General features: G+C 43.2%; 1 protein-coding gene across 1 annotated transcript in view; it reads right to left on the bottom strand.

The window, feature by feature from the left end:
- Positions 1-1,733: 1,733 nt before the first annotated feature.
- ST3GAL1 (ST3 beta-galactoside alpha-2,3-sialyltransferase 1) overlaps positions 1,734-27,388 on the bottom strand; it is a 79,219-nt gene continuing 53,564 nt past the window's right edge. The window contains exons 3-7 of the mRNA XM_066566685.1: positions 17,359-17,555; positions 13,995-14,174; positions 8,995-9,040; positions 6,676-6,795; positions 1,734-5,262 (exon numbers count right to left, since the gene is read on the bottom strand). Of these exons, the coding sequence (XP_066422782.1) occupies positions 5,089-5,262; positions 6,676-6,795; positions 8,995-9,040; positions 13,995-14,174; positions 17,359-17,555 (717 nt within the window). The 3' untranslated portion in view covers positions 1,734-5,088. The remainder of the gene's footprint in view (positions 5,263-6,675; positions 6,796-8,994; positions 9,041-13,994; positions 14,175-17,358; positions 17,556-27,388) is intronic.

The raw sequence follows: 27,388 nt of genomic DNA on the forward strand, positions 1-27,388 counted from the left end.
GACAGGGAGGCCAGCTGGCAGTGCCTGTGTAACTCTGGAGTCTGATTATGTGGAAACTATTGTGGAAAATGTCCTGTCTTAATAGGAGTATTAATGTCATGGGGACAGACAAACTCCCACAAGGATATATTTCTATTCTACCAGCCAAAGGTTACCTTAGAAACTACAAACTAAGGGGTAGACCAACACAGTAAATTTCCTACAGGAGAAAATTTAACTGAAAACACAGAGATTTGCCTCTGCATACAAGTAGCTGACCATGAAGAACTTTTCACTGTGTGAACCCTATTTTATTTCATATTGCCTGGAGACAATAAATGTAATGAGATCAACTCCCTCAAATTCTATAGAAAAGACAAGGGAAATCAGATTTTTAAGGGTGGCAAGGGACTCCTTTGCCTTTTCATTCATTGGGTTTAATTGCTACTCTGACTGTGAGCCATCAAAGGAACCCATGCCATGGACTGAAGCCATAGAGTTCCCCTGTGGGTCCTTTTGTTCTTCATTTGATGGTATAAGCAAAGTCCTCTGTCCAAGTCCTGTGCCTGGTCCATCTGTCTGCATGCTGCTGGTGTTGTTGCTGCATGTCTTATTCGTCTCAAGTGGTTTCCAGATTGTAATTTTATGCAAATTACTTTCCTGACAAAATAATTTCAGATCTGGAAGCTGCATTGCATTGCACCTCTTGTGAGTGGACGTGAAGCAAAATACAAAATGAGTTCTAAGACAGCTGTTCCTTGGTGTTATTTTGCTTTGCTGAGGATAAGAAAGGAGCAAATGCTTTGCATCTCCTCTGCACATGAAGTGACTGGAATAGCTCCTCAGGCCTGTGTGTCTCTACTTTCCACCTACTTTCAACAAGTGTGGTTCTGGCTGGGCTGTATCCATTAATATCTTACTGATGGAGCCTGGGTTGAAAAGCAAAGTGTCAAGAGAACCTGATCCTCTCAGGGTCACACTAGACAGCTCCTACTGTGACCAGCTCACCACTGTTTGAACAGGAGCTCCCTGAGCTGAACTCTGGTGACTCCCTGAGCTCCTTCCACCAGGATGGTTCCATACCAAAGGGCACCTTGCATCACTGCAGACCATCTACCCTACTCAGTCCCTTAAACAATGAAAAGGAAAGGACAGATAAGCAAAGGGAGCAGTTGATGAGGTCCATGAGAGACAGCCAAGGTGGTGTTTCCACATGTAGAGCCATGGTCCTGCAGATGTGGGTGTGACCTGCTGAGGGGACACCTGACCACAGGGATCCATCTCTGGAGGGATTCTTCTACTGGGCAGCTGAGCCAGCCATGACTGCAGTGCCTGTGTGACCCTGAGAACAGGGACCTGGGGTGGATCCTCAGATCTCAGCCAGCTCACACAAGCTGAATTTCTTCTCGAGTCACTGATTTCTGAGTCTGCATTATTTTCCCTTATTTATCTTTAAATAGAGCATAGATCCATGAGGAGGCCACATGCATATTAAGTTCAATTTCTTTTCTCCAGAGAGGCCTAGAGCTGCCATGTGAGCAGTGTGATGATCACAAGCAGCCTGAAACATGCCACTGTCACCCAAGGGATCACAGAATCATAAAGGCTGGAAAAGATCTTTACGATCACTGAGTCCAACTAGATGGGTGTGAGGAAGTGGAATAAGTTTCATTACACTGTTATGTGACAGAGGAGGTTCTAGGAGTTAATGAAAATACTGGAGGAAAAAGAAGTGTGCACAGAAACACTTTGATTTGATTACAATAAAAAATTTATTTTGATTCATATCATACTGAAAAATTAAATAAATAAAGTGTCAACAAATGATTGTGTGAGACTCCCACCATTAGAGAAAAAAAATCATAATTGATTGTGTAGTCAGAGAAAAGTACAAAGAAAACCTGGACATGGGAGGAAAAAAGTGCTCAAGAGATTTGGCTTTGGTAAAAAACATAACACACACTCAAGGAGTGCTTCAGAGATTTTGCAGTGGTGGCAAATACAGTCCAAGAGTTTGAAGCCTTGACATGTTGTTAAATGTTTTCCTCAGTTCTTTTAAACTAAATAAACCCAAAAAGTTTCTAATAGGAAAACAGTCTTCAACAATGCCAGTAGGAATTAATTTTTCCCTCAGCATCATCTGTTGGTATCTCCTGATTCTGAAGGCAATTGAAAGAGCAGCAAAATTGTGGAGAAACTGAGACAAGACTCAAACACAACAGTCAGCTGCCTAAAGGACTCTAGAGAAAGTTCCCCTGGAATAGAAACATGATGGCACAGACTATTCCTCATCCTGCACCTGGAGAGATCCACTCTCTGCTCTCCCTACACTCTGAAAAATGGACATCAGTGGTACACAGTTACTGCTTGCTGTTGGCAACAAAATTAAATGGGAATTGCAGCTTGTTCCATGATGAAGACACTAAATCTATCTGCATGTATGAGCCATGAGGTTTTATATGTGCTGTCAGAGGCAGAATGTTCAGGGGGAAATAGAAATTTTATTAGAACAGCAAAAGGAAACTTTCAAATAACATAGGCTAGAATATAGCTGGCTTCTTTTTCCACTGTTTTTGATTCCAAATTGATTTGATTCCCTGTGATTAAAAAAAAACCAAAACAAACAAAAAAACCCCAACAACAAAACATCAAGGGGATTTAACCACCAAGAGTTTTCTTCCAAGTCTTTCTAAAAATGACTGAAAGAGCAGTCAATGTTTCTGAATTACTAATATTTGTCCATGAGGAAAAAAAGAAAAGTACTTGAAGCTCCAAAATCCAGCCACACTGTGAAGCTATGACTGGCATTTTACACTAGTCTTTTACCTCTTAAACTTGCTTTGTTTGTATTACTGCAGCATCTCACAAGAGCCATATTGATTAACAGCAATCTAAACAAGCTGGAATCCTTAAAGCAAACAAACATAGTTCAGGCAGTAATGCTTCATTCTTTCACAAAGGACTTGTAGAAGACAGTGAGCCCATCAAATCTGCTGTGCCTGTGACATCCAGGTCAGTTCATGCTGGGAAATGGCTTCTTGACATGAGGATTGTGAACAGGTCTCATCATGAGGATTTGAGGATTTGAAAATCCTGCCCTTTCCATATTGCTGCAATGAAGGGTCACACGAGCTGAGGGAGCTCAACTCCCACACAGGCTTTTGGCATTCTTGGCTCTTTATGAGCCACGAGTCCAGTAATACTCACATGGGTAAAGCAATTTGTGTTGGTGAGGGGTGCTGCCTTGGAGGCCCAAAATTCCAGTGCCCAGGACACTGTGCCCAGGACACTGTGCCCAGGACACTGTGCCATGTGCTGCTGCCTTGGAGGGCACCTCACTGGTACCAACCGGTGCAGAAAGACAAGGGGATAAATCTTGGATGAAGTACATCACTGTTGAAGGGCTTTCACTGACTCAGAAACTCATCTGCTTGGACATTCTGCCACAACTGGTGCATAGAAGAGAGGAGGTTTAGGTGATGATTTTTTTTTGCCAGAAATTCCAACCAATGTGATACATTAAAAATTAAATATGCCATTTTTCCCAAGCCTGATCAAAAGTTCCTTGAAGCCTGTGGCAAGAACTCCTCTGGTTTCACCAAGGCTGAAAGTTGATCCATAATCCATGAGTCCTGTTTTCATCATATGGAGAAGAAAGGACCACAGTTTTCTATTCTTCACTGACTGAACTTGGATTTACACTTTATCTGTCCTTGAAGCTTTAATGCATTGATTCCAGCAAAAATCTGTGAGAATAAAACCTCCATTGTAACTTCCCTCCTCTCACTGCCTGGGGGTAGTGACATCAATATACTCATTTCTCCAGAGATGTACATGATTTTGAAATTGTCACATGCTCTAAGATGAGCTTGGACAGACTGTGTCTTTGTAGGTGCTGCTACAGAGCAAAAGATTCTTAGTGTATAGCTAGTTAATATTCCAAACCATGATTTTTTTTTTCCATTTTGGATAGAGACTTTGTAAAGAGATACTGCATTTTTAAACTTGTAAAAAAAAATTAAGAAGAAATTTTTCATTGGGACTTTTGAATATTTTTCCATAAAAAAGGTAAAAGCTACCTTCAAAAATTGTCTTATTTGTGTTTGTTCAAATACAATATAGGAGTTGTTATTATTGGTTTTGACTACAAAAGCATACCAGACAGAAGCTAAACTTTGGTTAATTTTTCCCCCTTTTATAAAAATGTTGAATTTAGGGTTTGTCATCTTAAAAAAAAATCACATTTGTTGCACAATTATAAAAGGCACATATAAATGACTTGAAGAAAGTCCACTTTCCAATTTTAAACTGATTAAATAAAAAAAAATTTAAAAAAAACCCCAATCCAGAGTATTTTCCACCAAAACACCCCCAAAAACTCCAAAAATTACATATAATCAAATGAGACAAAGAAGTGGCTAAAAAGGCCATTTTTTTCCTGGAGTTTTCAGTATTATTTCCTCCATCATTATGGCTGTGTAGGAAGCAATATTAAATAATACATGAGATGATTTGATTCATATTTTCTAGACACTATCAATGCAAAATGAGGCAATGGTTGAAATATTTACTCCTCCAGGCAACTTCATCATGTTTTTTCCTTAATACAGCATGAAAACAGAATAAGAGAACAGAGAAGAGGTGGTTCAAAAAGAAGACCAACAGCAGAAGTGAATTCATTTCTTTGAGGTAATCCTTACTATGATGTTCACAGCTGCCTTAGCAGATTTCAGGTCCCAGAAGTAATTTTCACTCTTCTTCAAGGATCTGCTGCCTTGCTCGAGGAGAGAACAGACACACAGACAGCAGTTCCTGTGCTCAGGCTTCCTCTAATTGCAACAGGCAGATCTTTCATCAGTAATTCAAGAATTGAGCCATAGAGCCTAAGCAGAGATTAATTTATTCCAGCTGATTGGCAGCTCCCAGCTATCCCAGGATGGGAAATCATGTGCAGCTTGGAAGCCTCGGCCTCGTCCCTGCGGTGTGAGATGCTCCAAACCCACTGCAGATCCACGCATTCAAACCTGGCTGGTGCCCAGATCACCTTCACTGAACTTTGTTCTGCTGCATGCTGGAAATTGCAGCCCCCACTTGTCCCCATGGCCAGGGTCATCTGCCCTTGAAGAATTTTATTTTTTCAATGGAGGCAAGAGTCAAAGTTATATTGAACTCAAAATCCCCGTCATGGACGCCGGTCTTCCGGAAAGCCCCACCTGAAGTGTTGTTCTCCCAGTAATGGTGCCAGTGTCCTTTGCTGTCTGCTCCAAAGCCATACACATTCACCTAGGAGGGAAGGGAGAACTAGTGTTATGGACTGGAAAGTAATTGCTCTTCATCTGAAGTGCTGAAGAAACTCTTTCTTCTCAGTATATTCACAGGCAGCAGCACCTGAGGTGCTCAGTGGTGTCCCGAGCTCTCCTGCTGCATGACAGGACCACAGAGAAACAGCCCAAGGCCTACCCAGGGCATGTGACATCCTAAGCTATGCTGAGACACCTCCAGATCTGAACTCAGAGGGAAAACGAGATTTCTATCCATTAATTCTTGTTTAGCAATATGAAAATGCATTCCTATCCCTTAAGCATGATTGACCTCAGGAGATCCGTGGCTTGGGATGGGAATCTCCTCTTCAGCTGATTTAAGCCACAAAAAGTGAAAAAAAAATTTGGTTTTGTCCTGGTCTTCCAAATAATGACCTAAGGTGACTACCCTTATATGCTTGACTATATGATATTTGCAGTTACTTCAGAGAAAGATGGATTTTATGTTCTTTGCATGTGTACCCAGCTGCAGCCTCTCCCCTCCCAAAGGCTCATTTGTCAATGGCTGTGCCTGTCTCCTCTGATGGTAACAGTCCAAACATCACCAGTGATTTATTTAAACTGAGAGTGGTGGTAAGTCTTGCTGGATTAGAATGGGTCATAGCCCCAAACCAGCTCCCTAAACCAACCACACCCAGGCCCATTCAAATATGAGCTATTTTTAAGTTGTTTTTGGTAATGTCAGAGCCTTGTTCATTGCCTGCTTATCAGAAAACAGGCTCCAGCCAACCTGCTGTGACTATGATAGCATTTCTTCCAGTATCTTTAGGAGTATTTCCATCACCTCTCCAAGCAAAACTCTCAGCAGCAGATGTGTGTCCAGGACAGGGATTTTGCCAGCAAAGTGATTTTGATGCACCATGCTGACAAGCCCATACTTGCAGGATTTTGTAGAGCTGACCTGGCCTTACTCTAACTAGCTGAGTCTCCAGTCACCTTGGGGCACCCCACATCACTCAAACCAGGGAATTTCCCCAAGTGACTGCAGGAGCAAAGGTACTTACTACAACCTACAGTATAAACCCACAAGCCTGAGTTTGAAAATAGGAGACAAAATAGAATTCAGACTTTCACTAGCAAGATGGGCACAGATACCATTCATGTTTAGATGTCTTTTGATACCAGCTGGAATCTCTGTTTATGTTTAATTATATTCTCCTGGAGTACATAGTAAACCCTATGACTTGCTGACATTAAAAAAATCTATCACTGGCACTGGAGCATGTCTGCATGCTTCTGAGGAGTTTGCACATGTTTGAAGACAAGGTGGAGAGGGGGAAACAAAGGCTGAGTGAGTGGCCAGGGGTTGTTCCTGGCTCTTCAGTGTGAAATGTCCTGATTTTTATCCATATATCCACACACAGACAGACTTTACCTCATCACAGACATGGAGAGCAAACATCAAAGACAGAAGGCCTGTGGAGGGGTATCTCCCATGATGCTCCAGCCAGTTTTCATAGATGTATTTCATAAAAGCTGGATTATAAACCAGGATCTAGGCAGAATTGGAGAGAAAGACTCATTAGTAACATACCCTGGGGAAAAAACAATGGTAGCACATCATTCCTAAAGGACAATGGAGTAGGGGATGGGGTAAGAAAGGAATAATAGTTATTCCTTGGAGGCGAAAATAAGTCCCATATTAAGGGCATTCAGGAGTATTTCCCATGTGCAATTACACATCAATAGCCCTTCCTTGGTCTTGATATCCCCCCTGCTTGCAGTAATGTAAATCCTGGAGATTCCTACTGAAATCAATGGGAATGAAACAGCACAAGTGACATGGAAATTAGGTATTGGCCATTCAACTCCCCCTGCAGCCTGCAGGTGAGCTCTGGGGAGCTGGAGTCCTGAACAAGGCAAACATGAGATGCCACAACACATTTCACAGAACCATGGATTAATTCAGGTTGGGAAAGACCCCTAAGATCATCAGCTCCCATCAGTTTGAGTGGGAACATAAGAACAGCTGCCTTTTCTGCACAATGTGCCAGCCATGTCTTGGTACCTCTACAGGTACCTCTAAGGAAACCAAGGGCCAAATGCAACTATCAGGAAGCCTATCAGGTCGTGTACGCTTCTTTTATCTTTTTTTATCTTTTATCTTATCTTTTATCTTGTTTTTCAAATATGCCATTTTTCTATGCTATATGTTTTTTTCTTACAAGACATAAAATGCATTTGTTTATCTCACAAAGGTCATCTCCCAGAGACAGAGCACTTAAGATAAGACCTGAGAGTACAGTAAATCCAAGGACTGGTAGGAGCCCTTGGTTTGAACCCCCTCCCCTGAGTGAGGGAAACAGAGACTTTTCCTTCCATGCTGTGTTTGTAATTAGAATGACAGCATTTCAGTGGTATTTGGTTAGCTGCAAGGCTTTTCCTTTTACAGAGTCAGAGGTTAATTGCTGATGTTGCATCTGTGTGTAATCTCTTCTCACAGGCTGTTTTGCATTGCACAGTGTGGGAAGGAACGCAGGGTTCTCCTCTCATGCTCAGGAAGCTGCTGCATATCACTGTACCCTGGGCTGCTGCCACTCAGCTGTGCTGTGAGTTTAACAACCTGCCCTGGTGCTTCTCACAGGGGTGTTGCAGAGGTTGTCATGTACCTCACAACAGGTCAGGATGAGCTAAGGGATTATTTATTGCACCCTAGAGATCCATGGTTTGAAGCGAAGGAAAATAAACTGATACTAACTCAGGGTGTCACCTGAAGGCTTTGGCAAAACCTGGCCTCTTGAATGAAAGGTGTGTGCCTTAATTTGTAATTTTAATGTTCTGGAACTAATGCCATACCTTAACAGCCTTTGATGGACTAGACACCTGTACTTCTTTGGAAAATCTCTCCAAAGGCTGAGAGAATGAGACCTTTGTTTCTCTGGAAGCCAGAGGTACTTCCTGGTTATAGGAAGAGCCTGCCTGGGTTAAAGCCAAACCATGCAGCTACAGCAGCAGAAGTCTTTGCACAGGGGCTGAAGTTCCTCCATGGGTATTAACATCCTGCCCCATGGCAAATCCTGCCTCCAGCCTGTCCCTGTCTGTGCTCTCATGCACACTGTGCTTGAGCATTGCCTGTGAGACCTGGAACAAACCTTGCTGGACCTGGCCTGAGCTCAGCCTCCAAGCTTGTTTAATTGGGTACAGGTAATTACTGCAGCTGTGGGCTAAGAGCCTAGCACCAGGAATTCTGCACTGACCTGGAAACACACTGCTTTATGTGTTCAAAGTTCACTTAGCTCCTTATTACAAGGAACTGACCTGGGAGTCAGGAACACCCTTGGTGTTCAAATATTAAAATTATTCAAGAAAACCTCTGAAGTCTCTCCTCAGTATTATTACATACAAATGGCTGCAATGGGTAGGAACAGAGCAGTTACTGTGGAGGACAATGCTGCACTTTTTATGTTCCTGAGCAGCACCAGAGGAAGTGATGCAACCTTCAGAACAGAGCTCATGCAATGGCATAGCCACAAAAGCAATTTCTTTCCAACCACAGTTATTTAGTGGTGGATCTATGGCCTAAATGGCACACAGGAGCCAAATCTTAGCTTAACTGAGCCTTTTAAAGTGTCTGTATTTTGGCTGCAACTTTTTATCAATGTCAAGGGCTTGCTTGGATTCTTGCAGTGTCCCAAACAGGCAAAAGACCTACAAATAAATTAGCAGAACAAATCCACAAACTAGCACTGCTCACCTTTTCTTTTTTGACTTTGATTTTCCTTGGAACTGGAACATAAGTGCTGTTAAAGAAAAAAGAAAGACAGCACCATTATCAATAAAAGCCCAACTTATTAGTATTTTCATCTAATTCCAAAGAAAGAATATTCTTCACATACAGTGATAAATTCAAATTATTCTAAAGTAATAAATTCAAGAAGTTGTAAAATGAGGCTGCAATTAAGTAACACAGCAGGAAAAAACCTGAGCTGTCACTGAAGCAATTTTATAGGAAACTATTACATTCTTAAATATTCAAGGTAATTATTGACAGTAGGACACGAAGATTTAGTTGAGAAAATACTGTAGAGTCAATACTATGTGGAGCTTGAGACTTCTAATTCTTGGATCATTACTGTTGCAGTCTTCGCTCTTTGATGATGGGAAAGACTTTCCATTTCATTTCATGGCAGAAAAACCTTCTCCCACCAGGGGGAGACTTTTCCTCTCCTAACACGCGGAGCTACCACATGATTTTCAGAGCCGGTGGCAGCAGAGTTCACCAGTTCTGTGGTTATATGGAACTCGGGCATTCCCAGTACATAGCCCCTCTCAGAGAGCTCTTTCCCTCCTCCCCAGGGGGATGCTGAAGGCTTCCTGCAGTTTCCAGCATAAAACTTCCAAGTTACACCTTATGACTGGGTTGAAATCACGAGTCATGTCTTGAAAATGAAAAAAACTTTTATTCCCCATATCTCATACACAGTGTGTGCTGGCATTGCACAGCTCATCACGAGTGCTGTAAGAAAAAAATCATCCTCAGTTTGTTTCAAGTGAAAAAATTTGGGTGAGCTGGCCTTGTAATTGGAGTATATCCCAAAATATATCCTGCACACTTTTTAGATGGGTTGTGCTAAAGCACCAATTTACTTTCCATTAGTTCAATTCTCAATGTTTTCACTTGGGTTTTGGTGACAAGGTTCCTCTCATCAAGGTTTTATTTTCTTTGAACCATGGAACATCATCACTTTTAAAACTTAGTCTGAATCTGCCCAAACCAGTGGTGACCTGGCAAAGTTCTCCTGTGTTCTGGGCTGGAGGCAGTGAAAGAGGAGATGGTGGTTCCAATGCTCCTAGGAGGTGATGCTGGTGGGGAAAGGGACAATCATGCAGACTTCTCAAATATGTCCTTGCAGCTGCAGCCCATGCCTGACCTTGATCAGCAAATCAGTAAACACAGTCTTGGTGATCCCATCCCCTTTTTGTGCTCAGGAAGACAAAAAGGGCTTCTTTGCTGGTAGAATCTACTTAGTATCATATAAAATAACAGTTAATCTTTTCTAAAAAAGTGATGTGGAAGAAAGAAGAGGGCTGAGTTTCATAGATAGATACAGTAGAAGACCAAAGAGATGAAAATGCTGTCTCATGACAGTACTTGTGGACATCTCTGATCTAACCAGGAGACTGCTGGAGCTTTTGTCAGATGATATATTAGTCATTTTAACCAAGATCTACTTCATTGTCTCAGAAGAAATACCCAAGTCCTGCTGTCACGTGACTGCAGAATTTCATAAAATGACACAGAAAATATTGGCACACTTGGTTAAGACCTCTGCTCTGATGCTCATGTAAAACCTGGGCTGCAGGGCAACCAGGGAATGAGTGACCCAGGAGGTACCAAACAGGAGTGGGACAGTGACACCTGTGATGGAGGTGGCTGCAGGCAGTGGAACATCAGCTGGGAAACATCTTCCATGAAGCACTTTGCAGGGCTCCAGTGGAATCTGTCAGTGACCCTGTACAAAACATTCATTTCATTGTACAAAACCTTTACTGAACCCTTGACCCAAGATGTGTAACATTTTAGGGAATACAGTAACTGTCTTTGCCAAACAAAGTGGAGGTTTTTCACCATACAGATTCCTAGAAGGTTTACAAGTGAAGGCAACCAGGGTAAATATATGGCTCCTGAGGGTCTGAAAGTTTCCTACCCCAGAAAAGGCATTTCTTAGTCTTTTCTGGAACAATGCTTAGTCTTAGAAAGATGTTTTTAGATGGAAACACATCAGTCAAATGGGACTGAGAATGTCTGAGAGAATCACTCAGCTGTCAATTGAAGCTAATATTAAGGCAATCTGAAGTTTGGCTTTTGTTTTGAATCATAAAAAATTGCATGGATTATGGTAATACTAAGAGAAGAATATATTTAACTCACAGGTTTTGAGTTTGAGGAAATTCTTTCATACAGAAAATTAAAGACTGTGTAAAAGTTTAACCAATACAGGATGCTTATCTTTTTTTAGCTATGAGTGCACTTGGGTTCTTGTTAGCCTAAACTCAGCTGACACTATGCAGCCTGTACACGTGGAACAATGCCCAAGCAGACCAGGGTAAGGAGATAAGTACTTCTTCCTTTCTAAAATACTGACTTTCATGTGTGTTTTATTTTTCTTTCATGCTTTCTTCCCTTTAAAAATGTGCACTCAACAATTTCCTTATACCCATTATCTGACACTGTGTGTTTAATGCAGGCTCATAGGTTAATTCTACAAGGCTAAAATTATGCTGTGTACATTGCTATGATTTGCATGCTTATGATTTCCTGCTTTTACTATTCCAGCTTATTAATTATGCAATTTCTCAGTTTTGAGTATGGCAAATATCTTAAAATAGTGGTATTTCTTTCATGTGGTTAAATAATTGCACACTAATTTATACCAGATGCTTACCAAGCCCATGTATGCAATCTAATTATAAATATATAATATATCCTGTAATTTATTAGGCAAAGGTGTTTTCACTTTCATGTGCTGTGACTGCATTGTGGTCAGTTATATCTCCCTAACAGGCTAAGGGCTTACTTGAAATCAGTGCAGGGCTCAGAGCTCAGAAGCACCAAGAGCTTTCTCCTGAGGCAGGGACAGGCAGTGGACCTGCTTGAAAAACATGTGCCTATGTAAATTATAGAACAATAGAATCATTTAGGTTGGAAAGACCTCTAAGATCATTGAGTCCAAAAGTTAACCTACCACTGCCAAGTCATCACTAAACCATGTCCCTAAGAGCCACACCTATAGTGTTTTAAATCCTTTCAGGGACAGTGACACCACCACTCCCATGCTTCAGTGAGGGACAACTCTTCTGGTGAAGAAATTGGTTTTGATATTCAATCTAAACCTCCCCTGGTGAAACTTGAGGCATTTCCTCTTTTCCTGTCTGTTGTTATTTGAGAGAATAGACTGACCCCCACCTGCCTACAGCTCCTGTCAGGCAGTTAGAGAGATTGGTAAGGAGCCCCCTGAGCATCATTTTGTCCAGGCTGAGCATCCCCAGCTCCCTCAGCTGCTCCTCATCAGACTTGCTCTGCAGACCCTTCCCCAGCTCCATGACCCTTCTCTGGACAGGTTTCAGCACCCCAATGACTCGTAGTGAGTGGTACACTTTTCTAAGTGTACTGATTTTTCCAAGTTATGTGTGTGTCTTCAGAGTGGATTTTTTTAAACCAGTTTGTGATTGTATGTATTAAATGCTGGTGATAAAAAAGGTAAAAGGAAGCTAACACAGATTTTTTACAAGTTAAAGGAATCTTAATAATAAATGAAAAGAATCTAAAATGTATCTACAAAGACAGAAAAGGAAATGAAGAGAAGAAATAAATCTTCATTTGTTTTTCCATCAAAGAGTCTTAAAATTGTGAAGTGGGTCTTATGCCCAGTCAGCAAGCCCAAGACACATTTTTCCAAGTTTAAATATTCTGAGACTTTGAAATTGGGAAAAAAGTTTAAATGTCTTGAACTCTTTCTCTCTGGAGTAAAGCAATCTGATCTGCTCTTGCTGCCTGTGTGGAGCAGAGTGTCACCAAGCAACCCCACAGGGCTGTGGTTTCACATCCAGCAGATAACCTCACACACAGTACAAATGTCACGTATTTCATTCTCTGGATTGGGAAAAGCCAGCTTAGAGGGAGGAAAAGAATCTGCTAGCAGGCTTCCAGAAGAAACATGCATTTTGATCACATTTCTAATTCTGGTGCTTCCATAAATCTAGCAGGAGACAACCTTTACTTCTGACAGCACTCAGAAAAGAACTGGGGAATAAATTCCAATGTGCCACATCATTGCCAAGTAGAACTCTTGAATTTAAGGCTAAGACATGCAGGTGACACACAAAACATTGTTTCCTCTGCACAGATCTCAGTCACATTCCACCAGGAAAGACAGACCAAATTCCTGACCAACATACCCAGGGGAGCTCATCCTCTGGACGGGGCACTAAGTGCTGTGGTGTGCATCTGCTCTCCCTGCCTCAGGTGAGCAGCCTACACAGCCCTCTCTGCCTCCTCGTCCTCTTCTGCAAGTGTACTGACTCCCAAGGGGTTATTCTTGTGCTGAGAATAACACAGGAACAGGCAGGAGGTAGTATTGTAGAAAGAGCAAAGAAGGCTTTATTCAATAGAACCACACAGTTTTTATAGAGTGATATGATAGATTTTATTTCATTGGCTAACTAACAAAAACATCTTCACACTGTCTTTAAGAAGAACAGAAAGATGAAGTAGAAAAACACCATTTGCAGATTGTTTATACTTAACAAGTTATTACATCTTTACAACTCTCTAAAACTTCTCACAAGCCGCTGTGAGAAACGCTTGCTGTTTCTCTCTCTCTGTCCCATTGCATCCACACCAAGGAACCAGAGAGGAGGAGGCATGAGCAGAAAAGCCCAAAATGAGGCACTGAACCCCAAAGCTCAAGCCTTCTGACCAAACTGGTCACCTCCACCAGCAAAAACTTCCCTTTTAATTTCTCTGAGACCACTGGAGACGTAAGGGACTGGATCTCGATCCTTGCCTCAACAACAATCATAACATTAAACTTTTCCTAGAAATCAAGTGTTTAGGGCTGAACTCTGAATTGAGAGGGTCTGTAAAGCAGCCCTAGGCCTTACCAGAAGCAGGGATTTGCCCCACATAGGCTACCATCTCCTACAGCAGCATGAAATATGGAGCTCCCACCCCTTGTGCCTGCCCTTACTCACAAATTGATGGTGCCTGTGGTGAGAGCGGTGATGACCCAGCGCAGATCCAGGGTTTTGAAGGGGATCAGGATCATGCTCACATTTGCTGCCAGCTCTCTGTAGCTCTCAGGATAAACAAAGTGGTGAGTGGTCTTGCTCCCAACATCTGATTCGTAGCCAGCAGTGGGGGCACGGTTCATTCTGCAGCCCGAAAATAAGAATTGAGACAGAAGGCGAATTAGGTAAGCACAAGAACATGTGAGTTTTCACCAAGTCATTTGCTTGAGGTCAGGAATATGCTGCCATGGCTCAGGGGAGTCCTATATGCAGGGTCTTCAGACAGCCCTGAGAGGTGTAGGGGTCCTCAGGCAAGCTGGAATGATCATAACCCATGTGACTGAACAGTAAATGAAAGCTCAGCTTTAGTGTGGAATTCCTTGGACTGAACAGGAGTGTACCAAGTGTATTTCTGAGCACATCCCTGTGTTCCCTTTACAGTCATCAAAAAAGTGGTGAGTCCATGAGGACACATCTCACTTCATCCTAAAGCTGCATCCTCCAGCTGTTGAGAAAAACATTGCCCTGAAGTACATCAGCTTGACTTCTTGCAGTTCCATTTCCCCCTTATCCATCCAGGTGTATTTGTATATCTTAGGGTCAGGGTAACAGACTGTGCTATGTGTGATGAGAAGCAGCAAATATTCCTTATGGTTCTTCCACAAAAAGGCACAAAAGTCAATGCCAAATAGACACAAAGACAGTGACAAATACAGGACCTGCTGCTGATCCTTCATTTTCTCAAACCTTATCTTTATTTTGTAGTAGGTACTCCAACAGATACTCAGGGTCACTGCACACACATGGGATGCTTTAGGGAACCCTGGGGTCGGTGCATGGAAATCTGCCCAGGGCCTCCAGGGCTCAGTTAAGACATGTTGGCCAAACAGGGCTGCCCTACCTCATGTTGGATGCATCACAGATTCACAGAATCAGGGGATATTCTATTGGAAGGGATCCACAAGGATCACTGAGTCCACATCTTAAATGAGTGGCCCATACAGGGAACAGAGAGGGGATTTCTGGACTCAGGACTGCAGAAATGCCTCTGTGCCTGTGTTCACTTCTGAAAGCCAATCTGGGAACACATCAACAATTCTCTCCCTGATGCTTTAGCTCCTCAGTGGCAGAGATTTGCATATTTCTGTGGTGCAGCACAGTGCACATTAGAGATCCCTGAAGCAACTTGTACAAATCCATGGTGCTGTGCAAAACCATGGAGAAATCCCTCAGTTGTCTCTGAGCAAAATGGTTTTTTTCCCTGCAATAACATTATCTCAGCTCCTGGCAGAAGCACAGGGAGGACAAGGAAGGATGTAGCTGACAAGGTAATGAGGAGCATCATACACTGCCAGGCAACATGCTGCCCTGGTTAATGATAACAGGAGAGGCAAAATCTGTTTATCAAGTCTATGCCAGGCTGTGTTATTGCAGCTCTCCCCCAGGTGAATTACTTAAGTTTCTCCTAACTCCCTTCAAGGGAGTTATTAGTGTAGTTAGAGTATCCTGCCAGCTCGAGGATTTGTTACTGAGTTCCCTTTTACTGCCTTCCCTGCCAGAGACCCACACCACTGTGTAGAAACACTGGAAAAGCACAAGACTTTCTGTGTTTTGCCTTGAGATTAGTCAGTCAAAGGTATCAAATATGGGTCTTTCTTTCCATCAAGACAAAACCAAGGGTGACATGTTGGTTATCTTACAGCCTGCACTTGGGTCCATGTACCTTTCCTGCCACCATGGTGGGGCTGTTGGTGCCATACAGCAGAAGGCAGAGCTCATACCCAGGCTCAGCAGGAAGGACCAAGTAGGAACTTCCTTCTGTTGGAAAGTAGATAGTTATACAAATAAAAGTGGGCTGTTTGGAAGGAAAGGTGCTTCCTCAGACTCCTTGGTTCTCCTCTGCACTTGGCTATATTGCCAGAGCATGTGGAAGTGAATTTCAGGTCAGAGAGATTTTGTGTTTGATGCATAGAGGGGTCACCTTCTCTTCTCACCCATGGTGAATCCTAAAACCTTGTGCAATCCTCTCAGATCTGGCTTAAGATTACTCAATATAAATCTGAGACTGAAGGAGTCATTAAGTCACCCAGAGTTTTGCCCTTGCTAGGGATGGCTGGCTATGGGATGGACAAGGCCTTGGAGCAGGAACATGCAGCTGGGTGTGTTACTCTTTAGTTATTACTACCAGCTTTTGAGTCCAGCAAGGTCTTTTCTGCAGGGGTCTGGAAATGTAAGACAGGCAGTACAAGAAAGTCCACAGAGGAACAGGGCTGTCTCCTTATGGAAGGACACAGAGTTAAGCACCACAGCTTCCCACATTTGCAGCTGTCCCACATTTACAACCTGTAGGAATAATGTTGAGGGCTCTCCCTTTCCCTTCATGGATCTGAAGACCAGGTTGGTGCCTCTGCCTTTGGGGAGGTACTTTTGGCAGGGAGCAAGACATGCAACTGAAGGAAGCAACTCCTGATACGATTTGTGAAGATGTAGCTGTCTCTATGCCATGCTCAAGCCACATCAGAAGCCAAGGTGGCTTAACAGTTCAAACAGTGTTGACCTTTTGTTGATTTGTTCTTGACTTCAGTGCACAGCTTCCTACTAAGGCTTTTGTTGCTTTTGAGAGAATATTCTCCCATGTGGCATTTCAAGAGCAATCTCTCCCTTCCTGCCCTTTATTGCTCTCCAAATTGTACTGTGCTGGCAGCTGTGGTGTGAAAGAAAAAAATCATCCTGAGTTTGTTTCAAGTGAAAAAACTTGGGTGAACTGGCCTTGTAATTGGAGTATATCCCAATTGCTCTGCTTACCTAGCTCCTGCTCGCCTTTCAGTAGAACAAAGTAGCCAACCTTGCTGCCTCAAAAGGGAGAAACAATGCCATCCTTTACAAATTACCTGCAGCCAAACAGGTGACTCCTGTCCACTGAAAAGTGTGTTTGGCTTCCCCACCCTACCACTGCTTAAGAATGAACTAGTGAAAGAAAGTCAAATCTAATACAGTCAGCTAAATGTCTAAAAGATCACTCGTGAGCACTGGCTGCAGAAATAACTTTTACTCATAAATGCAAATCTTTTTTTCTCCTATATTTTTTAACACAGGCAATTATGGGCTGTGCAGAACAAGCTACACCATCAACACCTATTAATGTTTTTTCATCCAAGCTAAAACACAAGGTGATATCTCCAACACACATAGTTGATGCCCCTGAAACTTAGACTTAAGTACCAGGTTTCACTAGGCAGACCCTGAAACCTTGTTTACTCACTTGTCCCCCCTATTACCAGTGAATTTTAGCCAGCAAAGGCAGCTGTAGCTGAGTGTTTCCTCTCACCTGAGCACGAAGTCGTGGGAGTCGATGTCGTGGCCGTACCGGGACTGCAGCAGGTTGCCCGAGTTGCCCACGACGGCGCAGCGCCGGCAGGAGTCGGAGCCGCGCTCCTGCAGAGGATCCCCGTCCCCAGGGATCAACCCAAACAGCTCTGCCAGAGTGGCATTCAAGCTCTTTGGAGCTTTCTCTCTTTGCAGCTTCTGTTAGGGAGAAAAAGCACTCCAGGTTACCAACACTGGCAGCTTTTCTGTGAGGTAGAGACGGCTTGAACGTCTCCTCAAAGAGTAATCCTGCAGCTACCCACAGATACTGCCTTCTGCAGTACAAGGCTTCATGTTGGGAGCCAAAGTGTGAAAAAAATCAAGTGGAAAACTCCTTAACTTTTCAAACTTGGCTTCCTTTTTCTCCTCCTCCTCCTCATCAGATTCCCACACTTCCTCTATCTAGCCATGACAGAACAGATCAGGTATTTTCCCCGAGGCTGGCCTTAGCAGAATAAATGTTCCTCTGGGGTTCTATAAGCCTAAACCCACTCTGGGTCAGGTATTTTCTGTTAGGATATGTGTAAGATTTCGTTTATTTATTTATGTTTAAGATTTCTTTTAACTCTCCTATAAATGACAGAAAAGCCTCAGGGGAGCTGATGGAAGACAGAAGTGGCTGATATCCCTACCACAAATTTTGGCACATGCCAAGAGTGGGAGAGGGAGATGGGAAGTGAACTGTGGAGGAACCAGCTGCTCACACAATAAGAAACTCTACTAGAGCTAGCCCTGAGGGCTGGAGATGTATGATCATCTAAAAAAACCTCCAGGATGAAGAAAACCACCCGGATTTGGTCATTGTGGCTGTTGCCATGGAGGGGAACTGCTCTGTAGCAGCTCTGTGGTGCATGTTGGAAACAATGGCTGCATTGGGAAAGCAGAGGCAAGGTGCAGGGCAGGTGATGGTCAGACACTCCCCTTCTGGGGCTCAGCTCTCTGAGATTTACTGAAGAGGCTGGCAGTGCTGGCATGCTCACACACTGCATTGCTCACCCTCGTGGTGCCACGCGCTTCCAAGCTCACAAAAGGAGAACGGTTCCAGCACAAGGCCAAAAAGGCTCTGTCTTGCTCTGCCAGCCCAGGGCATGGAAAGCCAGGGAGGGAGAGAAGAGAAACACCTTTTCCCACGACTCCAGGAATGGCCTGGGCAAACCTGGCTTTAGTTTCCAATGTGTTTCCCTTGACTGCACCAGGAACTGTTAATTTGTCCTGCTCTCTCCCTCTCTCACACAAACAGGTGCAGCACAGTAATTTTTGTTTATATTCTGTGCTTTTTGCAGGACCTTATTTGCACTGAAGCAAACAACAGGTCTCTGGAGCTCAGAGCTAGAAGATGACATTGAGAACTTGGAACAAAGAAGACAAAGAAATGCATACACAGACTTAACCTTCCCACTAATCCTTCCTAATCTACATACATTTATATGGACTGCACAAGGTGATTAGGATGCAAAGTAATTAGGATGACCAGACAAGCATTGTAATTATGACTGTGTATGTCACCATTCATTGCAAGGCTCATAAAAAAGGTCATTTTCTAAATTTGTGTGTGATCCAACAAACACATGGCCACATATCTAAACTCCTGTGTGTTCTTTATGAATAGAATCTAACCTTGCCTTACTTTGAATATGAGAAAAACAATGTTAGAAAACTTGTAGCCTTCAAAATAATTTGCGACTTCACAGATGTCACAGAGGCTAGTACAGGTGTATAATGTAGTAAAATACAATCTTTTTTGAAAAAGGTACTTATTTTGAGTCATTTGAACACACATTTACAAATACCATATATAAGCTCTTTCTCTGTAAAGATGAGCTGACTCTTAAGTGTCTTTAAAAAATGAGAAGGAAACCCACCAAAACCTTATTCTTGAACTGATTTTGCCTGAGAAAATTCAAGAATGGGAAGGCAATTTTCAGAAAATTCCAAGTACGTAAGTGCCCTTTTTAAGTTACATTTTCTTTTTGTCCAGATTGACAGCATCAGAAAAGGGAAAGACCTGGAGTAGTGATGCATTTTTGCTGCGCTAAGATAGTAAGAAACATCCTGGATAGGCACCTCCATTTACACAGCTCAGGCATCCACCATTCTTTTATGTTTCTGTCCAGAGTAACTCTACTGCAACCAAGCTGAAACAACACCAACCTGAAAGCAGGACACCATTGTCCTACAATCCCTCTGTTGTACCCAACTTCCATGGGGAAGACCATTACTAATGCTAGAAATTCCCTGAGTGACCTCAAATACAGTGATGACCTTACTGCAGTGTGTGCTGAATATCCATACAATGAGACATCTGTCCTTAACTCATTTCAAGTGCTCTGTTGTGATTTCCTAATGATTATCTGTTTGAAATACATGTTTCAGGCCTAATCTTCTATCAACACTGGTTACTCTTTGACATTTCAGCAAAACAAAGAAGAGGAAGCAAAAAAGCTGATTAACTCCAAGGCATATTCAGCTTATAAATGTTTAGACTTAACATACAGCCAGTTCCTTATTGCACAATGTTTGCTTAGCTTATTGAAAACAGATCACATTCATAGCATTACAATTACAAACCGATTATAGTTTATTTTCCCACACCAAATTTTTGTCCTATTTTTTTAAAGTATTGTTGTCTTTTCTTATTTTTTTTCTCCTCCTTGTCAAGCTCCCACCAGTCTGGCCTTTCCCAAAAGGAAATCAACAAAATCACAGAGTGAAAGTCTGTCCATGCTGTGCAGGGCAGAGCCACAGCAGTGCCACGTGGCTCTGCTAGGACAGCATTCTCCCTCCAGGTGCTGTGGATGTGTGACAGGGACATGAGTATGGATATAGCTGGTACAGGTGGCCTTAGCTACACTGAAATACTTGACCCCTGTGTCCTGAGTGAAGTGGCTGCTTTTCTCAGAAGTCTGTGCAAGTAATATGTGTGCCTAAAGAAGAAATTTAACTTTTTGTCCAAGACCATAAAGCATCTTTAATCCATGTTGTGTTCCATATAAAATATCACTCAACAGTCCAGCTTCCCTCCATAAGATCTTTGTGTGTCACTTGAGAGTCAACTCTCCACCTTAGATTGTTATAAACTGTATTTGGGAGTTCAAATTGAGAATTTTCCTTAATCATTTCCCAACCTTAGAAACTCCCCATTTCACACACAGAAGTGAACTAGCTGGTTTTGCATCTTCTCATTTTAAAAAAGCAAGCAATGGAAAAAAAAAAAAGGTGAGAAAAAAACCCTCAAAGTTCATGCACTCCCTTTATTCACCCATCAATGGCTCTCCAAGGAAGATCCTGTTGTTTCCTCCTCATCACTGTGCACTCTCCCACTGAGGATAACAAGGGATTTGCTGCTTTTTTAAACTTCTCAGGAGGTTTCACTGGGCTCTCAATACCAGCACACTGACAGCACTACTGAGCAGCAACACCCAAAATTTGGCTAAGGGGTTGCAAAGGGAGAGTGTGAATTCAGCCAAGGCTGCTCAGAGCTTGGAGTGGTGAGAACACAGCTACAGCCATGGATCACAGAATGGTTTGGGTTGGAAGAGGCCTTAAAGATAAACCCATTCCAATACCCCTACCATGGGCAGGGACAGGTCCCACCAGACCAGGCTGCTCCAAGCCCCATCCCACCTGGCCTTGAAAACCACCAGGGATGGGGCATCCACTTCTTTGGGCAACCTGTGCCAGTGCCTCACCACCCTCAAAGGAAAGAATTTCTTCCTAATAACTAATCTTAAACCTGTCCTCTTCCAAGTTAAAACCATTCCTTTTTATGCTATCAGTACACGCCCTTGTGAAAAGTCCCTATCCAGCTCTCCTTTCAATATCTTTATCTTTTCAATATCTCCTTTCAATATCTCCACTCAATATCTTTAGATATTGAAAGCTGGCAATAAAGTTTCCCCAGATCCTTCTCTTTGTCAGATTCAACAACCCCAATTCTCTCAGTCTGTCTTTACAAGAAAGGTGTTCCAGGTATCTTCCTGGCCTCCTCTGGACTTGCTCCATCCATGTCCTTCTTATCTTGGGGCCTCAAAGGAGTCAGGAGAACCTCCAAGGAAAGCTCTCCTGGTGTGCATCCAGCACCTACAGCTAAGTCTGGCAGTGTATTAACCACAACTTCAGAACCCCAAATTATTAGCAGGTGGAATAGATGAGCCTGCAATCATGGGTGTGATGTAGATGCAGACAGACCATGGTTCAAGGCAGAACATCGTGGTGGACACACAGGCACAGCTGTGGCAGCAGCCAGCATGGGTGAGGCAGCCCTGCCAAAACACAGCCAGGCAGCCTGGAGCAAGTTGGGGTAGCAATACTGGGCTTTGTGGCTTTTCTAATTTTTTAAACTGTTTTTCAAAGATAAAGAGCAAATGAGAATGAGAATCTCTTTTACCCAGCTACTAATTGCCTCACTGCTGCAGTTTGGAGGCATTAACACTCATGCAACACTTTCCAGCTACAAGATTAATCCTAGCAAGAGACTGGTGGGGCAAATCCAGGTAATCTCTGTTCTAAAGACTCAAGGAGAGCCTAAAAGGAAATCATCAATTTTAAAGATGCCTCTTTGGTCTGGAAAATATGGCTTTATTCTTGTTATATTTAATGTCCTTCAATTACTATGCATGAGTTGAAGGGGAAGAATAGAGGAACTGTCAAGAGTTTGGGCTTTGTTTATTGATCTGTGTAATCAAAAAAATTTACATTCTCAAATATAAATATATACATGCATATATTTTGCAAATATCACACAATAATATGCTGAGTTGTACAATTTCTGACTTCCATGGTTGGTATGGGTCATCTCCACACTACTCTGACCCTTGTGCTGAGAGAGACCTGTGAGCTTGGACCACCTCCACATCCATCTGTCCTCACCAAAGGAGGAGCAGCTCCAGCCCAGCTGGACTTATGTGGGGGCTGCCACTGAGGGTGAGAGGTGGCCCAGGGTCAGGTTCTTCCCATATGTCCAAATCTGGTCTAAATGTCAGACTTAAAATCAAGCAGCTCAACTGCAGGTGGGGCTGGTGGGACTGGGACCAGAGCCTGGAGCCTGGCCTGGATTTGGGATTTGGTACCCCCTTCTGCAGTGATCTGGTAGCTGCACGCTACCTTCAAAGTGCTGAGCTCTCTGTATTGCTTTCCAAGTGTCACAGACAGCATCCCAGTTTCAAAGGAAACTTCTGGTGATCAAAGTATTTGGACAGATTTTCCTCAGAGAGCATTCAAAATGCATGACTCAGGTGCCAAGCAGCTCTGCTCCTGCCTTAAAAATCAGTGCAGCTGCCCCAGCTTCCCCAGCACATGTTGGGTGGGGATGCCCCTTTGTTCACCAGCTGAAAGCAAATTTTTAAGCCATATGTTACATTTTTCCCACAAATATAATGAGTTTAAACTAATATTTTCTTTTTGATACACTAATAACATGGCCCCAAGATCTGAGCTTTCTTCCAAAGAAAATGCAAAACCCTGAAACATTTTAAGACTTGAGATAAAAGTTCTTATAACATGATAGTTTATGAACAATGTGCTACAGAGAAGATTGCCAGGAAACTCTGAGCCTAAATTTACTTATCACAACTTCAATCCATCAACCTCAACATTTGGGCTTAGAACAGCAGGTTCTGATCTCCTGTTTTTTATACTTTCTGACCACCAAGAACAATGTATCCAGCCCTTAGAACAAAAAAAGAAAACTATAAATAAATGCTGTGCTTTGTCACAGCATGTAATTCTTGCCATGTTTCCTTATATATGGGTTAGGAGATTTAATAAGAACATTTAGAGAAATTTAGTGAGAACATCCACAGCATTTGTGTCATGGTAAAACAATGGAAAGCCTGCAGGTGAACCAGCTCAGTGAGGTGAGAAAGAAAACATAAACAGAAAGGAATGTATCACATAACACCAGGTCCCACCTTGCAAAAACACTCTCACAGTCCCTGAGCATAAGATGAGAGAAGGCAGAGGAGAAAGAGAGAGAGAGGAGGTGGGAGACAGGAAGTGTGAGAGGGAGAAAAGGGAGGGAGGGAGGAAGGAATTTCTAACAAAATGTTCACAGCCTGAAGTGTTACTAATGCCCAGATCCTCCCTGAGAGAAGGGGATTCCAATCCAACTTTAAGTCACAAAAAGTACAGAGCAGCTGCAGGAGTGTATGTGGGAGAATCTGGGCCCTTGTTTGCTACCTGATAAAGCAGGGACAGTTTATCAGCTGTGTATATTTAAGCAAATGAGAAGCAGGGAGCAACCCTGACAACATCCCCCTTGTTTCCATGAACAAAGGAAGGCAGGTACATTTTCAGGGGCTTTCTCTGGAGCAGCCCTGCCCCAAGCAGCAGGATAAGCCACTGCAGGGATGGTGGCACTGACCTTCTCCCCCCTGCTCCCTCCCACCTGCACAGGGGGCAGCACCAAACCCAGTACACACAAACACTTGTATTCAGAGCAAGCTGGAATATTTCCTTCTAAAGGTCACATCCTACCAGGCTGAAAGTGTTCAAACTATATAATCTCCAAATAAACGATGAAGCAGCCTGGCAGCCATGGGAAGAGCTGTAAGGGAAACCACCCCGTTCTTTGGTCCCAAATGTCCCTTTGTCTCCAATACTGGTCATTAACTCTGAAATCCTCCTCACTGTCCTAGTCCTGGAGGGATCCTAATGCTGCAGGACTATTGGGATGAGCAGCACTTATTCACATCTACAGCACAGGGTTAAGGGGAAGGGAGGGCAGAGTTTGGGGGACAGGCAAGGGCTGTGCCTGCTTTTAGGGCAGCACATCACACGGGTCTCCCCATGGGAGGGAAGTCACAGCCATGCAATAAAGAGCTCCAGTGCATCTCAGAGCCTCAGCTCAACAAAATTACAGCTCAACAAAACCACCCCACTGTCTGAAATCAGCTCCTGAGAGTGAACACACAGTCACCCGCCCCAAAAAGAAGTTGGAGCAATCTCAGGTTTCCTCATACCTCCTTTTTATGTACAAATATAGCAAAAAGTCACAAATTACTGAGCTGGTAGAGCACACAAGAGTGAAACATGGCCATGAGTAATGTTTTCTTAAAGACTGGCCAAAATCTCAGAATTGCTTTGAAGATGAGCCTGAAAATGAACAGCAAAAAGGGAGTTGCCCTCAGGATGCACCTGGGAATTGTTTCCTGAAGAAATGACACTCTCTTGGAAAAGCTTAGCCAAAGCAACATGTACATAAGGAATCAGCTGCAATGAGGAGGTGAGGCCACATCCTGCCTGGGGTTTACCCAAAACCATCTTTCAGAGAAGTCAGGGCACTTTCTTCATCTATGACACATTAGGGCAAAGACTTTCAGTGAGTAAAAACTTCCAATACACAATGCAGTTATGGGGGACATCAGAATATTTCACACATCCACATTGAAGATTGAAAAAGTCTAGGAATCTTAGAAGATTTATTTTTACCATATGAAAAAAAAGTTGCTTTGATTTTGTATTCTGAAGTGGTGTATTCCCTTTGAACATGATCTGAATAATAAAGGAATGAAAACACTAAAAGATGGTTAGACAGCCCTGAAAATTAATGAACAGCTTTTGTTCGGGATGGGGAGGGGAGACTTTCGGCTGTTCTGAAAATCTACTTTTTTCATTCTGCTGAAAAAGAAACAAAACTCCTCTGAAAGAATCTGTTTCAGGCTGAGCTGAACTTTTAACACACTGGTGAGGCCACAGCTGGAGTGCTGTGTCCAGTTCTGGGCCACTTCAAGAAGGACATTGAGGTGCTGGAGCAAGTCCATGAAAGGCAACAAAGCTGGGGAAGGGTCTGGAGCACAAGTCCTATGAGGTGACTGAGGCTGAGGGAGCTGGGGTTGTTCAGCCTGGAGAAAAGGAGGCTCAGGAGTGACCTTATCACTCTCTACAACCACCTAAAAGGAGGCTGTGGCCAGGTGGGGGTCAGCCTCTTCTCCCAGGGAACTGGCGACGGGATGAGAGGACACAGTCCACAACTATGTTTGGAAGGTTTAAGTTGGACATTAGAAGGAATTTCCTCACAGAAGGGGTGATTAGACATTGGATGGGCTGCCCAGGGAGGTGGTGGAATTACCATCCCTGGAGGTGTTTAAGGAAAGACTGGATGTGGCACTTGGTACCCTGGTCTGGTAGGTGGTATTCAGTCACAGGTTGGACTTGAGGATCTCAGATGTCTTTTCCAACCTAATTGATTCTGTGAATTGAGGAAGCACTGCTTCTTTATTTTTCCTGTTTCACATTACATAGTCAGACTTCTGTACTGAGTCCCAAGCTTTTTCTCTTTTTAATTTCTTTTTCTAAGAGAGAATGCATCCAAACCTCATGCTTAAATCAGTGAGTTCTGAGTGCAGAATGCAGAGTGGCTTTGCTCATGGTGTCCATGAGTAACCTCGTCCTCTCATTACTGAGCTCAATCTGGGCTACGTCCACTCCTTTGAAAACTGCCAGAGGTCAGATCAGCCCAGCCCCCTGGTGAAACCTCAAGCCAGGACAAGGATCTGAGCTTGCCATCTTCCCTGCCCAATGCCCCAGCAAAGCCCAGACAGTAAACATGAGGACCAGAAAGCAAAGTGTCTGGAAGCTGCAAGAAAAACCACAATCAATGGGAAATCAAAGTCATGGCCAAGGGACAGGTGGAAAGATCCAGCACCTGAGCACTTGAGACTCGTTGCAAAAAGGAGGGCCACATCATAAAGCAATGATATAATTTACACAACAATTAAAGAATTACACAACAAATCAAGGTCATGGCCAAGGGACAGGTGGAAAGATCCAGCACCTGAGCACTTGAGACTCATCGCAAAAAGGAGGGCCGCATCATAAAGCAATGATATAATTTACACAACAATTAAAGAATTACACAACAAATCAAAGTCATGGCCAAGGGACAGGTGGAAAGACACAGAACCTGGAGCACTTGAGACTCATCGCAAAAAGGAGGGCCGCATCATAAAGCAATGATATAATTTACACAACAATTAAAGAATTACACAACAAATCAAGGTCATGGCCACGGGACAGGTGGAAAGATCCAGCACCTGAGCACTTGAGACTCATCGCAAAAAGGAGGGCCGCATCATAAAGCAATGATATAATTTATACAACAACTAAACAATTACACAACAAATCAAAGTCATGGCCAAGGGACAGGTGGAAAGATCCAGCACCTGAGCACTTGAGACTCGTTGCAAAAAGGAGGGCCTAATCATAAAGCAATGATATAATTTATATAACAATTAAAGGTGGCAGAGTTCAGTGGCATTTATTTTTCAGCACTAGATGCAACAGCCAGTGGAGTGAGAAGTGATAAATCTGATACAGCCTCATTCCCACAGCACCTGACATCCCCTCCAAACCCAAATGCCCCCACTGCAATAGTGGGTGCCTGTTGGAGAGGCCCCCTCAGGATGCCAGAGAAGGCCTGAAAGCCCAGAATTCCACAACAAGGGTTGTGCTTGCTGCACAACACCAAGTTGCAGGCTGCTGTGGGCTCAAAGAAAGGCACAGGGGACTATTTTTCCAGAAGGGAGGGAAAACAAGTGCAGTGAAACTGTGATTTCACTGGTGTTGTTGCAGCAGAACCTGCACTTTAGCACCTCAGCAGCACAGCCAGAAGTAAATCAAACAACTGATGTCTTGTTTCAAGAGAACATAAAAGGGGCTTTTGTTAAGCAAAACAACAGCATCTTTTTCCCTTCTGTGCTTTATAAACTAGGCATCCACTCACTTTCATGGTGCTTGGATCAGGCTTCAAGGGGTAGTTGGACCACCCTGCTCAAGGATACACCTGGGGCTGCTCCTTCCCAGTGACCCACAGGCACCCATGAGCTTTCTGGATCTGTTTAACGCCATCAGCCACAACAGAGAATGTTCTCATAGGGATGGTATAAATAACTTCACATTTAATCCTGCTAATTATTTACATATCTTATGGTAGGGAGAGCCCCTGGGGGAATCACCCACTTCACAATTAGTTTAATTATCCACCTTGATGAATG

Source organism: Molothrus aeneus, chromosome 1, assembly GCF_037042795.1.
Source record: "Molothrus aeneus isolate 106 chromosome 1, BPBGC_Maene_1.0, whole genome shotgun sequence".
NCBI classification, from domain to species: Eukaryota; Metazoa; Chordata; class Aves; order Passeriformes; family Icteridae; genus Molothrus; species Molothrus aeneus.